General features: G+C 39.3%; 1 protein-coding gene across 1 annotated transcript in view; it reads left to right on the top strand.

The window, feature by feature from the left end:
- GUCY1A2 (guanylate cyclase 1, soluble, alpha 2) overlaps positions 1 to 20,257 on the top strand; it is a 132,047-nt gene that overhangs the window by 13,209 nt on the left and 98,581 nt on the right. The window contains exon 4 of the mRNA XM_009081493.1: positions 5,478 to 6,196. Within this exon, the coding sequence (XP_009079741.1) occupies positions 5,478 to 6,196 (719 nt within the window). The remainder of the gene's footprint in view (positions 1 to 5,477; positions 6,197 to 20,257) is intronic.

The following is a 20,257-nucleotide window of genomic DNA, read 5'->3' as shown; positions in this document are numbered from 1 at the left end:
GTCTTAAATTATTCTTTGGAATTCTGAACTGCCACCTGTCTTTCTGTCCAAAAGGCTATTTAAGGAAAAGATCTTAATCATGCCAAAAATCTGATAATCCAAAAACATTTAAGGGATACTTGCTATAACTGAAGGTGGCAAATTCTGCTTCTATCCACAGTATGAGGTCTGGGATTGCATATTGAATTGTTCTATCTCCTCAATGTTGGATATTTACAGATTTTTAACAGGTATCTCAGAAAAAAAGGTATTTTTTAATACCAGAGGAATCAGATGCTGGCCACTCCATAGACATTGTCTTCATTATCTACTTTTAGGAAGAACTGGTTGGCTTGTAACTGCTTCTGAATGCTCTACCAGTTCATGGATTATATCACCTTCTGCTGGTTTCTGAAGAGCCTACCATTTGTGATTTTCTTTAGGGGAATGGATTCCTATCTAATTTCTCCACTCAGTGATGTACAAAATACTTAGAAATACTGTATTAATTCCTTGACATTTTGTAGTGGGTTCACAGTTTACAGGAACTGCTGAAAAGAAAATGAAGACCTTTTACTAGCATGTTATTACAGGATGAAGTCATCGGTTTCTTCTCCAGTTCAGTGAAACACTTAATTTTTACTTTGAACCTGTGCTTAAAGACTTTGGTAATTTTGTATCTGGCTCACAACTATAGGATCTCTTCTCTTAATGACTTTGAGACACATTTTCTAAGAATAGTAATAGGCCTGATATAGTACTTTTGTCATAGATCCCAGAGTGCTTTGTAGTGGAGGCCCATAGCAATAATTTCATTCTGTGGTTGCTTTGCCTCCATTTGTTTCTGCAATGTGCGTATTTAATTTCTCTCCAGTATGGGCTAGAGTAAAAATGACATTGTTAGAAAAAAAACAACAAAAAGAAACTACTAAGGAAAACAATGTTCTAATTAAGACATGTGATTTGTACTCTCAAAGAAGTGGATTAAGTAGTAGGAACACAGTAGATCCCTTTCCAAGGGGAAAACAAATTGAGACTGATGAATTTTTAGAATTTTATTCAGTATATTAGTAAAAGGTTCGTAAATAGCAGAAGCGCAAAGTAACAAATTACTTCAGTTGGGGAACAGCAGAAAGTGTTGGGATGATTTTTGGTTGATTTTGTATCACTACCATGTAGTGGATTGTCTTGGTGAAACTAAGGAAGGCTTTTTCCTACTTAACAATGACAAGCAAGAGCTCATTAGGAAGCCCTGTCTGTGGTCACTGGGATCACACATGAGGTGATATAGGAGAGCAGTGGCCTCTGCATTTGGAAATGCTGGGTACCCATATAGATCTCAAATACTATTTTTTTGTCTGGGCAGCTGAATGAAAATGTTGCTTAGAGGTCCACAGTGAAAAAGAAGGAATGGAAATGTTAGCTTTTCAGGAAGGAATAGCAAATTGTCAATTTTGATGACCAGAAGTTGACTCAAATATTCAGTGCCATCTTCAATTTGAATTCGTCTGCTGCAAAATCAAACAGAGAAAGAAATTAATGTGAGATGAGTTTGAAAAGATTGGACCATTTATGCAGATGTATAGCCTGAAGGATGTAAAGAAAGCTATTTTGATTTTGTCTTTTCTCAGAATAAAAGAAAAAACAAAGGAGATACCAAGCACACTGAAATTGGAAATCATACCAACTAGCTTGTGGAAGTCTCCTGAAGTTTCCAAATGTAATAAAGTATGCAATGAGTTCTGGGATTTTTTTTTAACAAGCAGGTTTTTCTACATGTAATAAAACTATCTCCCAGTCTGGCATTGTCCTGGTTTTGTCTGGCATAGAGTTAATTTCTTCTCAGTAGCTGGTACAGTGCTGCATTTTGGATTCAGTATAAGAATAATGTTGATAACACACCGATATTTGGGTTATTGCTAAGTAGTGTTTATCCTAAGTCAAGGACCTTTCTTTTGTGTCACATGCTCTGCCAATGAGGAGGGGCACAAAAAGACTGGGAGGGAGCATAGCTGGGATCTAGACTGGCCAAGGGGGATATTCCACACCACAGAATGTCATGCCCAGTACATAAACTGGAGGAGTTACCTGGAACAGACAGGGGCTGATTGGGGTTCAGGGACAGAGTCTGGCATTGGTCAGCAGGTGGTGAGCAATTGTATTATGCATCACTTGTTGTTCCTTGGGTTTTATTTTTTCTTTTGTTATCATTATTATTATTATATATTACTTTTGTTTCAATTATTAAACTGTTCTTACCTCAACCTACAAGTTTTACTTTTGATTCTCCTCCCCATTCCACTGGTGGGGGAAGGTGTGAGCACACGATTGCATGGTACTTAGTTGCCAGCTGGGCTTAGACCACAACAGGAATATATAAAGCTATAGGTAGGTAGAAAATCCACAGAAGATGCTCAAAAGATTCTGAACATTTATATCGTAGTAAAAGAAGAGGTTATGATGAAGTATATACAGAGTTAATGCCAGGTTCATCTGTTCATCATTTGTTTCAGTAAGAGAGGCAGGAATAAGTCAGTAAAATTACATATTAAATATTTTGTGCAACTTTACACAAACACATTACTGAAGCCAGTAGCTTTGTACAGAAATGCAGAAAAAGTAGTTTGTGTGTGTTTGTAGAAGAGGAATTTATTAAATAAATATTTTTGATTTAAAGAAAAAACATCATGCTTCAGGCAAAAATTAATCTCTTATTCGTGAGGCTTTGGAAGAAACGTCCCTGGTAGGTATACTATACTTTCTTGTTTTAGAGGGTTGTTTTACTTCATCTAATTTTCTCAGTATCTCACAGTGTCTGTTATTAGAGAGAAAATTCCTGACTAAGAGCCACCAGTAGTTTGGTTAAGTTTGGTCATTCCCATTTTTCTATTAGAGCTAATCTAATTTTCTGCTGGCTTTGTGTGTAACTTAATTCAAAGCTAAAATATTTTTAAAAGCACTGTCGTGTCCTCACGCCAGGCCATTTACCTGAATTTCATAGAATAATTCTTGTTGCTTGGAGTCAGTATGATGTGTCCAGATTGAATAGTCAGTCCTCCAGGGTGGACAACAAGACCAGTCTAAGATGATCAGCAAAACATTAGGCCAAATACTGAGCTACAATTCCCATTAATGATAATGAGGTGAGTCTTGCATATACAGCAGTAAAGTACAGGAGTGATCAGTCCTGCAAACCTTATTTTCAGTTAGTGGCGCCAGGGCAACTGACTGTCTTACTGTAATTTTATAATACTCCTTAAAGACAGTTCACCTATGCTATCATTTTGGGCAGCTTTGTGGGATATGTTTGGTCATTTATAGCCCGGGGGGTTCTGATACTGTCCTGTTCCTATGCTTTCAGAGCCTCTGCAATCTTACAGCCTGGTGTACCCCTGCTAGATTGCTCATTTTTACACACAGACTTCTGAAGCTGCTCACAGCTCACTGTACAGAACTATGAGATTTAAGAGTATGAATATCTGTTTGTGTGTACATATGAATATGATGATTTCTTAGGTCATTGCTATTCATACCCAGTTAAGAAATTATTGGTTTAATTATTTCGTTATTTTTGGGTTGTAGGAGTGTTTTTGTGGAAGATACTACAATACCATGTTATGCAGACGTAGTGGTAATGAGTCAGGAATTGGCACTCAGTCTTCTGAGTCAGGATATTAGGGGTCATTGTGTACCAGAGGTACTTTCTCTTGGCTTAGCCCAGAGCTGACCATCTGTGGTCATAAAAGATCCTGGGAATATTTTTGTAATAAGCTAGTTTAGTGACCAAATTTGATTATGAGTAATGGCACTTGAATGAACTTTCCCAAATTATTGCTATTACTTCTTTTATAAAATATGCTTTGTCATGTTCTCATGTTGCCATATTTATATATGTAATTTTATGCATTTTAATCTGCTATTAATCATATGAAAGGTCTGAACAAAACTATCATTGCAGATTGCAAAGTTGGGGAACACTCAAATCCCTTGTGAATATTGATTGTTATAACTATGTCTGTGTGCATAGGCAGTTCAGACACTGCCTTGAGATTATTAAAGGTACTCTCTGCAAACAACAGACACGTGACTTCTTCTGTCTCCTGTTATACATCTTGGGCATAAGTCACTAATCACACTATTCTTCCCAAGTTAAAAGCCTACAGGCTATCTAAACAATGAGAAATTCAGTGATCCGCTGGGATCTTACCAATGTTATAAAGTATGCTGAATACATATTAAAGCAAAGGCCTGTTGTGCCCTTAGCAAAGAAATAACTGCCCTTCATTTTTGTTAGAATTCAAGATGAATTTGAAGGTGTTTGACTAGTTGACTGAAATGGGATTAGATTTGATTTTAATACACTGAAGGAAGTATGTTGTTAATTCCTATATTAATTTCCTTTGAAATCTCTTGCTGGATATTTGTAATTCACATACTGCTCATTCATACTTCTTTTATTCTATTACAGCTTAAAACAATACAAACATATCTGATTAATTTTGTAACTCTGTGATATGGGGATACTGACAAAACTCAACAGAGCATGTCTTCCTTTAAATATGACAGAGGAAAATGTTTAATAATGATCTCAAATTTTTTTTCCAGGCTATCCTTAAAATGGTAAATAAATTGGAACAGGATTTTATACACATTTGCATGACTGATATTTTTTCATTTCTTCAGCAATGCCAGCCTTATCACCTCTGTAAATCAAAGCCTTTTGAATTTCTTTGATGGAAACTTGAAGTGACATTACAAGATATCACAAGACTGTCCTATCTACTAATTGTTTAGATCACTCTGAGAGGTGGGGGTATTTTTAAAGATGAAGCCCAAAATGGAAAGGCTTTGCTCTCCTTTGCAGTCAACAGAAGAACTTATGAAAAGAAGTAATTATCCCTTTGTATCTTCTGGCAGTGTCCAATGCTTGTAATGACAAAAGTATTTTGTCTGAAAAAACCCCCCAAACTCACAAGCCCCCTCCCCCAGCTATTAAGTGTCATCTGACTGCAGGGCTTTACATTGCTTATGGAAAGCCAAAGGTCTGACTTTGAGTCTCAGTAGCTTATTCTTCAAGCTGGGGAGAGCTGGATCCTTCACAGATGCAGCGACCAGAGGGGCTATAAAAGCAGAAACCTCATTTGTGGCTAGCAGTGGAAAGGAGGCACCCATGGCTGAGTGCATTCACGCCGTGAACTGCATGTGACATACATAAGTCAGGGAAATTGTAATGTATCCTGGCTTCCAGCAGGGAAAAGGGGACAGGCCCACAAATAATTGGCTGGGGTAGCAAGCTGAAAGCATGAGGACTTAAAATTACAGGCAAAAAATGGCTTCTAGGGTTATTCCCAATCACCGCAGAAAACCTATGCATAGGTATCCAGTGAAAATGCCACTCTCACTGACTTGGAAAATTACTGGGCAAATGGAGGACACAGGGAAAATGTGACATGGTAACAATACTATGTTTTTGATATCACTGTCTCATTGTCCTATAGGTCTGAAGTTTGAGGAAATGCAAGAAAAGTTTGGGGAGGAATTCTTCAATATTTGCTTTGATGAGAATGAAAGAGTTCTTCGAGCTGTAGGTGGGACCCTTCAAGACTTCTTCAATGGCTTTGATGCTTTGCTGGAGCATATTAGAACTTCATTTGGAAGACAGGCCACCCTGGAATCCCCTTCTTTCCTATGCAAAGAACTCCCTGATGGCAATCTCATGCTTCATTACTTTCACCCACATCAGATTGTGGGATTTGCAATGACGGGAATGATAAAAGCAGCAGCAAAGAAGATTTATCGCTTGGAAGTGGAAGTAGAGCAGGTCACAAATGATAAATTGTGTTCAGAGGAGACCAACCCAGGTAACTGCAGTTGTCTGACTTTCCTTATCAAAGAACATGAAAATGCAAATATAACAAAAACACTTCCACCAGGAACTTCCCAGTCCCCCTTAGACCTGAGGATTAGCATCAGCACCTTCTGCAGAGCTTTCCCCTTTCACCTGATGTTTGATCCAAACATGCTGATTCTCCAGCTTGGAGAAGGTCTTAGGAAGCAGCTCAGATGTGACACTCATAAAACCCTGAAATTCCAAGACTGCTTCGACATAGTTTCTCCTAAAATCAGTGCCACATTTGAACGAGTTCTCCTGAGATTATCTACTCCTTTTGTCATTCGGACCAAACTTGAGGATTCTGACTCTGAAAATAAAGATAAGGTAAGCACATTAATTTGGAAGGGGATGTGCTTCTATTTGTGTGATGGGAGAGGATTATTCATTCAGAGAAAAGCAGCTCAAGTCCTGTGTAGTCTGGAAAGCTCACTCATACCTTGCAAACAGAGGCTAAGTGATACTCCCCAGCCAAATGAATATCTTCCTAAATTATTTATAATCTTTGCCTGTGATGTTGTAGCAAATAGTGACATTGCCATTCAGAAAATTCTGCACTGTGGAGTTGAATAGTGCAGCTTAAGTCAAAAGGGTGAGAAATTTTACAAAATAACCATACCTAATCCTTAATTTTACTCCAGCTATATTATGATAACAATAATAGTTTCTAAGCCATTTACTGTGGACTAGCTTTTGTAAGTTTTTCTGAAAGATTCTCATTGCAGAGTTCACATTGCCAGCTTACTGTATCTCCTGTATTTTGGAATGCTGCTTTCCTATATGTTTCTTCTTACCTCTCACCCTGCACTCAAAGAAACCAAAGCTATAAGTGGTACCAAGTTCACCAGTTTTATTGCTGTCCAGTCATTTAAATAAGGCACTTGTCCTCCCACACTGCCTTTTCCCTCAGTGTTTTAGGAGAGATCTGCCTTAACTAGTGAGCCTGATGCTGAGTTCAGTGCATTCCTGGTGAGGAAGGTGAGAACATGGCTTTAGAGTGGGTTTCTCCAAAGGCTGGATTGAGTTTGTCTCATTGCTTGTCCCTGAATTATGGGAAAGCGTTTTGGTGTGAACTTGGGTTCCAGCTTTTATGTGCCAGAGTACTTGTATTTATTGCTAACATTAAGGCTTGCTTAAGGCTTGAAAGCCTGTGTGTGTGCCTTTGAAATATGTTGCCCTAGGTGAAGGAATTCATTAATTTTCAGGGTTTTTAAGAGGTAACACCCAAGAATACTCAATCCCAATCTCTCTGGACGCCTCAATTCTGCCTGTGGGTGCCAAATTTATAGTTTAGATGGTCTGGATGCAGCTTGAGAAACTCCAGCTCAATTTTGCTGCCTAGACTGGGCCAGAGTTTCTGAAAGACTCTTAAGGTAACTGCATATTGAGTTCTGGGTTCTTTTCAACTCAGCGACATGATCACCTCCAGTGCAGGCATATGCTACAGAGCAGCAGAAGACTGCAGTGTACAAGGGGTGTTCCCTGAGCCAGGGGAGCCCCAGGGGAGTGCCAAGACCCAGCAGGAACTGGCAGCTCACACGAGAGTAGGCAGGGCCAGGAGTACTAGTGCCCACCCCTACTCCCCAAAAGGCAGCCCTAGGGAGTGTGAGACCTTAGAGCAGCCTTTCGGTACCTAAAGGGGGGCCTACAAGAAAGCTGTAGAGGGACCTTTCACAAGGGCATGTAGTGTTAGGGCAAGGGGGAATGGCTTTAAACTGTCAGACATTAGGTTTAGGTTGGATATTAGGAAGAAATTCCCTATTGTGAGGGTGGTGAGGCACTGCAACATGTTTCTCAGAGAAGTTTTGGATGCCCCATCCCTGAAAGTGTTCAAGGCCAGGTTGGATGGGACTTTGAGCAAACTGGTCTAGTGGAAGGTGTCCCTGCCCATGACAGGGTAGAACTAGTGATCTTTAAGGTCCCTTCCAACCCAAACCATTCTATGGTTCTGTGATTCTATGATGGTTCAAAATACAGCCACTTTTTACTCCAGCAATGTTTCCATCTTCAGTTTGGTACTACTCTTTGGCACCAATGAACATATTTATGGTGCATTTTCCTCTGGAAACAACATGTTCCCCCAGGAGAAGCAAATTGGTGCTTTTCATTTTGATATAATTCAATCTACTTAAAACTAAAAGGGAGTTTACGTTTCAGAATCTGTCCTCAGTGTCACCCTAGCCTTTAATTACAAAAACGAAATGAGTGAAAAGTTTGGAGGTGTTGGCTCTGAGATACCTTTTGGCACAATTGTTTCTCCTTTGAAAAGTCTTGTGCCATGCTCCTTCCTCCCTCAGGACCTGCCCATCCCTCTCAGACACCTTTGTCTGCACTGGGAGAGAGTCAGAGCCCTTTGACCATCTTCTGCTCTTCATGAATCTGCTGTAGGTCACTCTGAAGAGGAAGAAGGTGTAGATGGGGAAGGGATCTTTTAAAGCATTTTTCCTTATCTATTGCATGATAAACACATAAAATATTCTCTTACCTGGGCAGGTTTCATGTGCTTGTGCCTTGTTCTTAGGAGAGTTGGCAGGAGTGGACCTTGCCGGAGTCAGGATTTAACATCCAGTTTGGGAAGCAACTCTCACTCCAAACAGTTGCTCTGTACCATTAAGATGTGCAGCTCTGAGTGCATCCTTGTGTCATTGTTGTGGTTTGTACCATGAGTCATTACAGCTGGGTAATGAACTGAGTCAATGGTGCACCCAATTGCCACTTGGGAGAGTGACCTTTTTTATTTAAAAGTCATGTGTAGTGTGAAACCCTGAACAATGAGCACCAGTACTAGCACTGTAGTGGCAATTCAGATTTTTCTTGAGAAGCAGGTAGAAGGAAATGGCAGTAAAGCAAATCTTTTGTCTGCCAGCAGTTAGGAAAAATTGTGTCTTGGACAGTAAGGTGTAAATGAGAGTGAGAGGGTGATAGTGAGGTGCGGGGGAGCTGAGGTATATGTTGTGCTGCAGGCATGGAATTAATTTGAGAACAGCAGTTTAGCTGAAGAGCTACGTTCTTGTCTCACCCATTTTATAAGCACTTTCTTAAAATTTTTGTTTGCAAATAGTTAAAAAGAGCTCAGCATGTGATGCATTTGCTAGATATTCCCTTTTTAAAAAAAACAGTGAAAGGTTGCACAGATTCAGAGGCTGTGGTTGTCTTGCTTACATTGATTTTGAGAGGAGGGACATAGCAATACTGTCTATGTCATGCTCAAGTTCTTTATATCTCCTGGATAAGAAAAGCAGACTGAGCCTTGGGAGCTCCATGCTGTATTATTTTCCCAGAGCTCATATCACTCATGTAGCTCATTTTGGCATTCTTTTCAATTTGCCAACACTGGTTTGGAAGTTCAGTATTAGTCAGGTAGATCAGTGGCATTAATCATGACTATTCAAAAATCAGCAGTAACTGACTTAGGTATTTCCCTGTTTCTCTGTCACACAGCTCTATTCAGTTCATACTGGAACTGCATCCCACTTATAGCTATTTATCTTTGGTATTTTAAATTCTGACTTTAGTTAATAAATTTGCGATTAAACCCACTTGTAAGTCTGTGGGTAACAAAATTGTAATCAAGAATGACAGAACGTGGTGGTTTGCTTCCATCCTTTCTTCCATCCCTCCTTCTGTCCTTCCATTTTATTTTCTGCAGTGGTTAAGTTTTCCAAACTGTTGCTTTACAGATTTTTCCTTGATTATTCTACACATTCATAATTTTATATATGAACAATTATGACTGTCTTTAGATCAAGATTCCAGTAAAGAGCTGCATACAGCTCTTTAGATGTATACAAACTGAATGTGATCAGTGTCTGAGTTTTCCAGTTTTCCCATGCAGCTAAATTCTTGTTATTGTTTGTTGTTTGTAGTATGGTACTACCCAGATGCTGAAGGGAATATTATGGTCCAGCTGCTCTACTTCTTGTAAAACATTCTGTTTTTTTCACAGTTAATGCTAATTTTTATTTAGGTATTTTTTGTTTCTTTGTTTTTGTTTTTTGTTTGTTTGTTTTGTGTTTAACTGGAGAGCTTCATTAGCATCCCGTCAATTTTTCCAAATTCTGGGTATTATGCCTAGATAATGAGTTCATAAATATTGCTGTTTCACCTCTCTAAGGAAATTCATCCTACACCTCTCTCTCTGGGAGCAATTATTTATTGCAACAATCAAAAATGTATTTTTTGTGACTGTTAACCGTTTGGGATTGACAGCTTATGGCTTCACACATGGTTAATGCAATTGTACTCCACAGTAGTTCAATGAACGTTAGAATCACATATAGAATAAGAAATAATTTCAAGTGAGAGGATTGGGTCTGAACTCATCTGATGGAGTGTTCTGAAATCCATGTCAAGCCCATCTACTGAGGTTTCCTGTCCATGAAGGTGCTTGCATGCGAGAGAGCTGATAACCCATAATAAACTGCGTGTGTAGCATGAGTGCATGTGGGTGTCCCTCTCACCATTTCTTGACCAGACAAGAGCTGGAAGCTCCTGATGGGTACTTCCTGAGTGTAGTCGTTTTCTCACTATACTAATGAACAAGACCATCTGTGATATGATGTAAATACTCGTCTCCTTGACAGTACAGTGAGATGATGGCTGGAGCTGCTTCAGTTTTTAGCTGAATGGGAGGACAAGGAATGACTCTCCTTGTGTTCCTCTTCTGGCTAATGTCCTCCTCGTGTCCCACTCCTGTGCCGTCATTGCTGGGCATATCGAGAGGAGATGGGGCTTCCCATGCAGGAATCCACTGTCCCTGGGGCTTCAAACCAGACCCAGTCCCTTTGGTGCACAGACAGGACAATGCTGCTGGCACTAGTTTGTGTACACCTTTCTGAAACTGTGACTTGGCATGCAGTTAGCAAGAAAGTTGAATGTGAATCATGAAATAAATTATTTGGTTCCCTACTAGTTACTGTGCAGCTGTATTTTACTTGTATTGCTGCTCTCCTGCTCAGACTAACAGCCCTTTTCCACCTTGGAGATAAATCATGTTTTTATAAGAATATTCACTGGCCTTTAACTTAGGCCTGTGAACACTTGAGAACTTGTCTAAGAATAAAGCTGGTACTTAAAACTGCATTACTAAAGGTGTCCAGATTATGCCATTTTATTAAAATCATAACATTCCCAGCAGTTCAACAAGATGTGTTTTTGCAAAAAAATTTATTTATATATATGAGTTAAAAAGTTTACTTAAAAAATTTAGATATAAAATACTCTTTATTAGGAAAAAGTTTTACATTATAAATTATAATCGACTATTTAATATAAAAAACCACTGGGTTTGACAAAAATAATCCTCTGAAATTCTGATGTAGCAAGAAATTCCAAATGCCACATATAATTCAGATTTTCAAGAAATGCCAACTCTGTAATGACAAAATGTCCAGCAAAATGGTAGTGTCAGCTTTTTATAGCTCTACTGCTGGTGCAGGCCGTCTGAGCCAGCACCTCATGTGCTGTCAGTGGGGAGGAGAGGTTTGTGGTAGATGAGCTAGACTGCACCAGTGGGAAATTGTCCCCATGTACTCATTTAGATAGATGCAAAATAAATAAAAATCAACCAGTCCAGAGCCAAGATAAAAAAAAACCTAAAAAACTGTATCTGAAATTTAGATTCTAAAGTGTATAGTTAGATATGTAGTAAAAGGCCACATTTTTAAAAATGCTGAGTAATGAACAACTGTACATTTTAAAATGCAGGCTGATTCAGTGGAAGCCAGTGGCAATTTCCCCTGTTCATTTTCATTCTTTAGTTCAGCTGTGTGGTTATTCATCTAGTCCTTCTTCTGTGGTACAAGGAAGTGCCATCTATAAGTCAAACAGTTCCTTTCAGTCACTTAGCTGTGTATTTATCATGCATGACAGGGCAACCCTGGATGTACTCACAGACTGGGGAATGAGAGGCTGGAGAGCAGCACAGTGGAAATGGACCAGTTCAATAGGAGTCAGCAGTGTTCCCTGGCAGCCAAGAGGGCCAACTGTGTCCTGGGGTGTATCAGGCACAGCATCGCCAGCCGGTCGAGGGAGATGATTATCCCGCTCTACTCTGTGCTGGTGCAGCCTCACCTCAAGTCTTGAGTGCAAGTTTCAGACACCACAATATAAGAAATATATAAAGGTATTAGAGAGTGTCCAAAGGAAGGCAAAAAAGATGTTGAAGGGCCTTGAGGAGAAGCATTTGAGGAGTGGCTGAGGTCACTTGGCTTGTTCAGCCTGGAGAACAGGAGATTAAGGGGAGACCTCATAGCAGTCTATAAATTTCTCATGAGAGCAAGTAGAGGGTCAGGCACTGATCTCTTCTCTCTGGTGACCAGTGATAGGACCTGAGGGAATGCCCTGAAGTTGTATCAGGGAAGGTTTAGGTTGGATGTTAGGAAAAGGTTCTTTACCCAGAGGTTGGTTGGGCAGTGGAACAGGCTCCCCAGGGAAGTGGTCATCACCAAGGCTGCTGGAGTTTAAGCACTTGGACAAGACTCTCAGGCACATGGTGTAATTCTTGGGGCTGTCCTGTGCAGGGCCAGGAGTTGGATTTTGATGATCCAACACCCTCCTAGCTATTGACTCTCCCAGGATGAAAGCACATCACCTTGAGTAGTATCCAGCATGTGGTACCTGATAGGCCCCTCAGGACCACTCCTCCATAATTTTCTCTAGCACCTTTTGCAACAGGGGAAGTTCATACTGTTAGCTTCTGTGGCATCCTTTGATAATAAGGTCCACTGTTTACTAGAAACTGTGAAGATGAGACCTCTGGTTTGTGGCCACTTTCAGCCAGGTCTGTGGGGACATTGTGTGCAGAGTGGAGCAGCAGGCAAGGAAGCCTGCTTACCCATTGCTTCAGAAAAATCCTTTCCCATTGTGTTTGTTGGTCATTGGAAACTGTATAAAAATAATGCTTTTTAAATGCCAGAAAATACATTGTCCTCCTTTTTATGCTTAAAGTCTATTCTGTATATGCTACTTCTGTATTTTTGTTCTGGACCAGCTGAATGAAATGAGCAGTCCTAACACTGGCAGACTAATTTCAAACCCACTGCACACAATCTTGTGTTTTCCTTTTGCTCTGTGACTGTGTTTTTCCTCCTCTCCTAATAAAATTCAAATGAAATGGCCTGAAAGTCATTCTGGCATAAGGGACATCTGTCATGTATGATCTAGGAATTCTAATTTTTCCTAGAGCTGATTTATTCACAGTCAGTCAGCTTTTGACACTAAGCTCCAGTTGCTTTGCAGGCTCACAGAGCTCTCAGAATCAAATTTGTGTCTTCTGTTTCTGCTAATGCTAATATCCCACCCATTTGCTTGTCAAATTGTGTATGGACTTAGATGGTTTTCAAGATTAATTGGATTGGCTGGCTTGACTGCTTCTAGAGATTGTGATGGGTTATGAGAAACAATAGATGATATGACTTTCTTATCTCATGAACAGTTTTGCATTGGGGAACTTTTACAACACTGCGAAACTGGCCCAGAATTGTTAATGTTTCTTCTTTAAGACAGGCCAATGAAAATGTCATGTAAAAAATGTTTTCAATGATAGGACTGAAAAGAAGTGTAACAATCTAAAGGTAAAATACTCCCTTCTCATTTCCATTCGCTGAAAACCAAAGAAGCTGTTTGGAAATTGTTTTGTTGAGTGAAGTGGCTATTAAAACAATTTGACCCCATGGTGAACTCTTCCCACTTATGACTTGTATAATTTTTTATGATAAGGAAGCTTCTTGCACATGTCCATCTTTCTCTATTTGGTTGAAAGCTTTTGAATGGGTTTCTAAATTAAGCTATGATATAACAGGAAAAAACCCTGCATTTCATTATTTTTTACATTACAAGATAAGAATACTCAGACACAATTCAGTTTGACTTTTAGAAATGCATTTTTTCCTACCTTTTTCTTCTAATAAGCAAAATTGAGTATTGGTTATTCACGATATATTTTTATACTTTGCCTCATTCGCTTATCTGAGTTCTCAAGTGACTGTGCTTTTCATGCCATCACAGTCCTCTAATCTGAATAGGTGTGATGTCAATAACAAAGCCATTTTCCTTGGGATGGTTGAATTAAAGTAGAAATGTTCTGTCGCTCTTTACCTTTCTCTTTCCTGTCTTGGCACTTGCAACTGGGCTACACATGTAGTCAAGCTAAGGTTTCTTTTCTGTGTCTCTTTGCAGAAGCTGAAATGGCTTTAGAAATAAGGGGAAAAGCCTGAGTGTATCCCTGTGGGATTGAGTGGGTTTTGTGCATGAGCTCTTACAGGTGCATAGACAGGAAGTCAGGGGCTGTGGGAGCATCCGAGTGTGCCTTTGAGCATAAACACTGAGTTTATGCTCTGAGGGACAGTGAATGCAAGGGCTGGCACTACCTGCTTTCAGTTTTAAGATCAGTTCTACCCAGCAAATGCCAAACTTCCTGCTAGCCCTGCTCCTGAAACATGCTCCGTGCCTGAGAGCAAATATCAGTTGCTCCAGGTAATTGGCAGGATGGCCCTGTACAGCCAAAGAGCCCAGGCAGTACTGGAAAGGAAACTTTCCACTTTTTTCTTCCACCTTTAATTTTCTCTTTAAAACTCAGATTTGGACCATGGGATTCCCTTCCTGTTTGGTTTTGAGTGTAGCTGAGTAGTTTTGGACCGGTTTTTGACTGCTTGGCTTGGGTTCTCCTATCATATAAATATCTAGTCTTTTGAGTTTAAATTGCAGTTGACAGCATGGATTGACTCTAAATATGTTAATTTATTTATGCTCACTGGGCATGCATCTTGTCCTGGATTCTTCATGATTTATTTCCACAGAAGCAAAGCTCTGAAGTTCTGAGACTCTTTATGAAACTGTTGATGTTTAGCTGGGCCATGGACCCAGGCAGAATAGAGAGCTGACAGCAAATTACTTTTCCTGTGATTCATTCTTTATTTGTATCTGTGTTTGACCTGTTTATATTCTGGGAATGTAACTGAATCAGACAGATATATTCTGTTGGTCATAAGACTCTAATCAAAAGGAATACTATTATGAAATAACACCTAGCTTATTTTGCATTGGAATAATTAGCAGTAGTATTAAAGAGTGAGATAATAGTGATTTGCAAAAATCAAGACACAAAAGCCAGGTGCTGATTTGCTAATACCAAGTCAGCTGGAGTGTTTCTGATATCTTTGAGCACTACTGGATGTGAATAAGTTTGACTAGGTAATGCTTTGCTGCCTTTTACTCTTGCCAAGGATGTGCAATATTTACCTGCTCTTTTCTCCAGAGTCTTCCAAGAGCAGTGGCTGACAGTTTCAATAAGAGCAGGTCACCTATAGCCAGGCAGGTGGCCCATGCCAATTGTGCTAATCATCGTTTCAGCACATATTTTGCAGTGATGATACGGTTGAAGAACCTGAAGTACTCACTTAGGAAGGATGAGCCTTTCCTTTGCAACCTCTACATTGCTGAGGATGTAGACACAATTCAAGTGTATAGACTAGCCAGGCAGACCAGTGGTTGGGTCTCAATTTGCTTCTCTGGGAATATTTCTCCATCAGTTGTGGGGTTTTAGGACATGCTAAGACAGAAGTTACCTCACTAACCAATGTGTTAGATGTAGAAGTTAGATAAACCACAAAGATACTGCTTAGAGGGAACAGAGGGATGTGCCCAGGTTCTTCTGCCTGTGCTGAGCAATCACAGGGGAAAAAGTAATCCAGAGATTTGTAATATGCTGTCTTGAGGATTCCTCAAATTTTGTAGTTTGTCTCATTCATCCTTCTTTTTGAATATGCCTTTTATAGTCATATCTATTCAGATTCTGTCCAGCTAAACTAAGACACATTTCCTTTTAAAAATATATATAGCACCTACCTCATATCATCATGATTAAAGAAAGTGAAATAACTTAACCCATAAAATAATATTTATGCTATTTGTTCCTGCCACTAACCTTTGACTTTTTTAAGTGAGGGCTCATTCTGAGTATCTGAGAAAAGAATTAAATGTTCTTTTTCCGCAGACACAGGACAAGCATGTAAGATATTCCTAACACATAATTTTCCTCTGGTATTTGCTTAAAACATAATAAACTTTTTCCTCTTTTCAGACTGCAAACAAAAAATAAACATTTGGTTCTTCAACATCTCAGAAAGATGTCAACATTTTAAAATTCATTCCAAGATGTAGACATATTTAAATATTATTTTTAACATTTTGACCAATGTAGTTTCTGTCTGCCTTGTGAGTTTTATGTATTTTCCTTCCTTCCTTCCTTCCTTCCTTCTTGAACTGATCTTCTTGCTCACACTGGAGAGCAGCTTTTTCCATAATGATGACCCACTCGCAGAGCAGAGTTTGTACAGCTGTATCAGGAATATAAACATTTTTTTTGGACAATTTAGAGATTTAATCTCCTTTAGAGATTTAAGCCTAGAAGGGACTGTTACGAACACATTGTGTGATTTACATAAATAAGTGTTTTAGCTATTATTTGCTATATTTTTCTGACAGCATCTTTCTAGGAATATTCCAGTGGCTTTAGTGGATTGCTGTCATGATTGGAGTTGGTAGGATCTGATTATGTCATATCTCAGTACTTCAGTCAAGTACTTCCCTCCTCAACTGTTGAGCTGGTAGTTTTCAAAATGTCGGTTCTGATGAAAATGCAGGTCCTCCTTAAGATAGAACAGATAAGATATTGAAGTGTTTAAAATAAGATGGCTTACAGGTTTCAGAGATAACTGCCTCTGGAAATTGATAAAATAAAAGCTTAGAGTGCAAAAATATTTGGCCTGTGCTGTGTTTGGAAAAATCTGAAGAATGACCCCAATTTTGCAAGCAATTTATTTAATCCATTTCTTAAACAGGTATTTTGTTGGGCAAAGGTATTCAAACTGGAATAACTTTGAGGCCTTCAGTTGTGGCTGTTGAAGGCCGATATGTGTGTCCCAAAACAAAAATGAAGTAATGTCCAATGGCTTGAGGAAGAAAGTAAAAACTGGGCAGACTAACTTCTTTTTTGTTCTGGTGTGATGGGGGTAGGCCCCTCTGCAACACCTCAGCACATGCTGCTCTTCTGGTTCTGTTTGAGATGGAAAGTTTAGTGACACTGAGACATGGGCCACAGAACACGCATGAGGTGCGAATCAGGGGTGCAGTTATGTCCCCTCCTTCCACTGATCCTAAGGGTCTTTGCAGTTTAAATTCATCTTTTGATCCTACCCTTTCACAAAGAGTGTTGGATTATTTCAGCTGTCAAGCAGCTTCTCCTTCTCTGGATGACCTTGCTTAGAAAGTGATATTAAAACTGATCTTACACAATACAGTATAGGCTGGTTTCTTGTATTAGCATAACACTTACATGGGAATTGCCCAGAGAACACTAAATAAATTAAATTTTAAATGTTAACTTAGAAGAATTGCTGCAAATTTTTGGTAAAACTGTTGGTGCTTTCTACATTGTTATGTAGAAAGGCATCCAGCAGAGAGAATGTTTGAATGGATTAACAGAGCCTGGGGATTGTTTTCGGCTGTGCATGCTGTGGCCCAGAGTCCTTTGCAGTGCAGACTTTTGGATGACTCCCCTGTGAAAGTACTTTCTGCCTCCATGGACACGGACTCCTGGTAGAAGTCAGGCAAAAGTAATGAAGAGATCCCCTGTTCTCAGAGTTCTGTTAATGCCTATAGAGGAGAGATACCAAGAAAACAACAGATGTGACTATGCTTATTTCAGCTCCACTGAGACCCAACGGAAAAAATACCAGTGCTTGGCAAATATTAAAGCATATACTTCAAATTGAAAGAACTTTGATTTTTCAGCTTAACTGAATTGTATTTAGTTTTTCATTTTAAAGGAAAAGTATGCTATAAAAATACTGTCTACAGCAGCAATGTGAGCGCTGTGCAGACAAGCAGTGTTGTTTAATTTTCATGTGAAGAAGCATGGAATATATTAAAGGGACATCAAATTTTCTCACTCCTCTCAGTGGACTCCTGATAGTCTATTTCCTATTTGCTCAGGAAGGCTTCAAATTCAGTTATTGGATAACTTCTGTTCTGTGTCTTGAACATTCAGTTTCTGGCATTTGTTCCTGGGAATAGGGGGATAAAATAACAGAGAATATTTTCCGTCAGCCAAAAATGCAGAAACATCTGAGAGGTTTCTTAGCTATGTTCAGCAGCATCAGAGGGTCCTGAAAGGCTTTTGGAACCATTTTGGGTGATGGGGAACTCTACAGAGAGTTCCGGGGACATGGGAATAACACTAACAAATCCATAAACAGTATTTAAAAATAACTGACTTACTGCTCTGATTCAGTTTTTTTCCCATGGTGTCATATAATTATATCAGGGCTCACTGAATGTGTTGAACACACCAGGGTACCATACCAGACTAGAAGGACCTGAAGATCCATCCTAGCAGCCCACTGCTTGCACTGTCCAGAAATTACAAATCTTTTTCAGTAGAAGGTTCTGTGAAACAACTGTAGCAATAAAAACCTGAATTCATTCTGTGAGTATTGGTGTAGTCAGTTGTGCTTGAGAGTTTAAAAGCAAAGAGAAGTGCCAGCAGATATGGCCAGGATCTCCTGACCCCTAACTGATAACATAAATCAAGTTACAATTCTAAACTAAGTGTACCATGCTGCTACTGTGGGACCAAAACCTTTGCTCAGGATAAGTAAGATGCTACATCGTGATTTGTCTTACTAATTATCATCAGCCCGGTTTCAACAGGATTACTCTGGGAGAAGGTATTTATTTTGAGTAAGGAGAGGAAATAAAGTCTCATTTGGCATTAAGAGAGTTGGGGCTGTTCAGCCTGGTGAAGAGAAAGCTCCAGGGAGACCTTGTATCAGCCTTCCAGTACCTAAAAGGGGCTACAAGAGAGGTGGAGAAGGACTTTTTACAAGGACATGTAGTGACAGGATAAGGGGTGATGGCCTTAGAACAAAAAGAGAATAGGTTTAGAATAGATAATAGGAAGAAATTCTTTTCTATGAGGCACTGGAACAGGTTTCCCAGAGAAGCTGTAGATGCCCCATTACTGGAAGTGTTTAAGGCCAGGTTGGATGGGGTTTTAAGCAACCTGGCCTAGTGGAAGTGTCTCTGCCCATGGCAGGGGAGCTGGAATTAGATTATCTTTAAGGTCCCTTCCAGCCCAAATTTTTCAATATTGATGATGATGCAACACAGAAAATATATTTGTGGACTGCTCCTACAAATGCCTTGAGCATGAAACTGTTTTGGTAACAGGAGCTGTCCATATGGCATGTTCAGGGAATTCAACTTTTGTTTCTAAATAGGAGCAGTTCATGTCGTCAATACTGTATTGCTGTATTTTTTTAGTTCAAAAGAGGTGCAATCATAAATAATTCTCTTTTTTCTTTCTTAAGAAAAAAGCCTTTTTCTAAAAAAAGAATTTACTATTCAACAAATTGTGGCTTATCATCTTGTATAAGCTTTATATTTTTTAGTATGTTAATTTGATTGACATTTTAAGACATTCACTGTAGAAGAGAAGATTGTAGTATTAATTACGGGAAATGTCCACAAAATTCCCTATTAATAATCAGAAGTGACTAATATGTTTTGCACCTATGCCTAAGTGCAGCTCTACAAAATTATGAGGTGAAAGAACTGACTGATCACCTGCTCAAATGTTTATTTCTGGATTTGTTTTCAGCTAATAAATGGCTTTCTTAGGCCAAACCCCAGGTTCCTTTCACTAGCAGATCTTACACTGAAGTTGTCAAATGCTGGTCTGAATAATTACTGGGTAAGGATATAAATTCTATGTGAAGTCAAGGAGAATTTGGCCAAGAAATAACTAAGAAAACATGGCAGATCCAAGATATTGTCTTAAGATGTTTAAATCAAAATATATGTGTTATAATTGATAACTAATATTACCTTAATGCAGGTATTATTTTACAAATTCATAATATACAGGGAATTAACCTGCAATCTGCCAAGGGAAGCAACACTCAAATGAGGTGTCTGTGATCATGGAATGTTTTCTGTTTCATCTGCTGACTCTTTTATGGCACAGATAAAAATCTTCTCTACAAAATAACCTGTCCACAAAGCTCTTGGTATCGAATCTTCACTAAAAGAAGGTGCCTCTCTGGGAATAGTCTTGCTGGGTGAAACTGTGGACATGTTAGCTCATTGCTCCCACATATTGAACTCATTACTGACAGGACTGGCCAGGAACATAGTGGGCACACAAATAACTCTAAAATACCCTGTTTGGTATTTTGCTGGAGAACGTGGATGAGCTCTTTCCACCTGTAAACTGGTGCAACCTGGCCAGTTGTGAATGAGGAACCAAGTCATGGCTGCTAGTGTGACATAGTGCCTGAGCCATGCTGGCACCAGGGCTTGTTGGCTGAGCAGTGCTGCAGCTTTCTC

Source organism: Acanthisitta chloris, unplaced genomic scaffold (assembly GCF_000695815.1).
Source record: "Acanthisitta chloris isolate BGI_N310 unplaced genomic scaffold, ASM69581v1 scaffold4389, whole genome shotgun sequence".
Classification (NCBI taxonomy): domain Eukaryota; kingdom Metazoa; phylum Chordata; class Aves; order Passeriformes; family Acanthisittidae; genus Acanthisitta; species Acanthisitta chloris.
The sequence above is the reverse complement of the archived record's forward strand: the minus strand, read 5'-3'. Positions and strand labels throughout refer to the sequence as shown.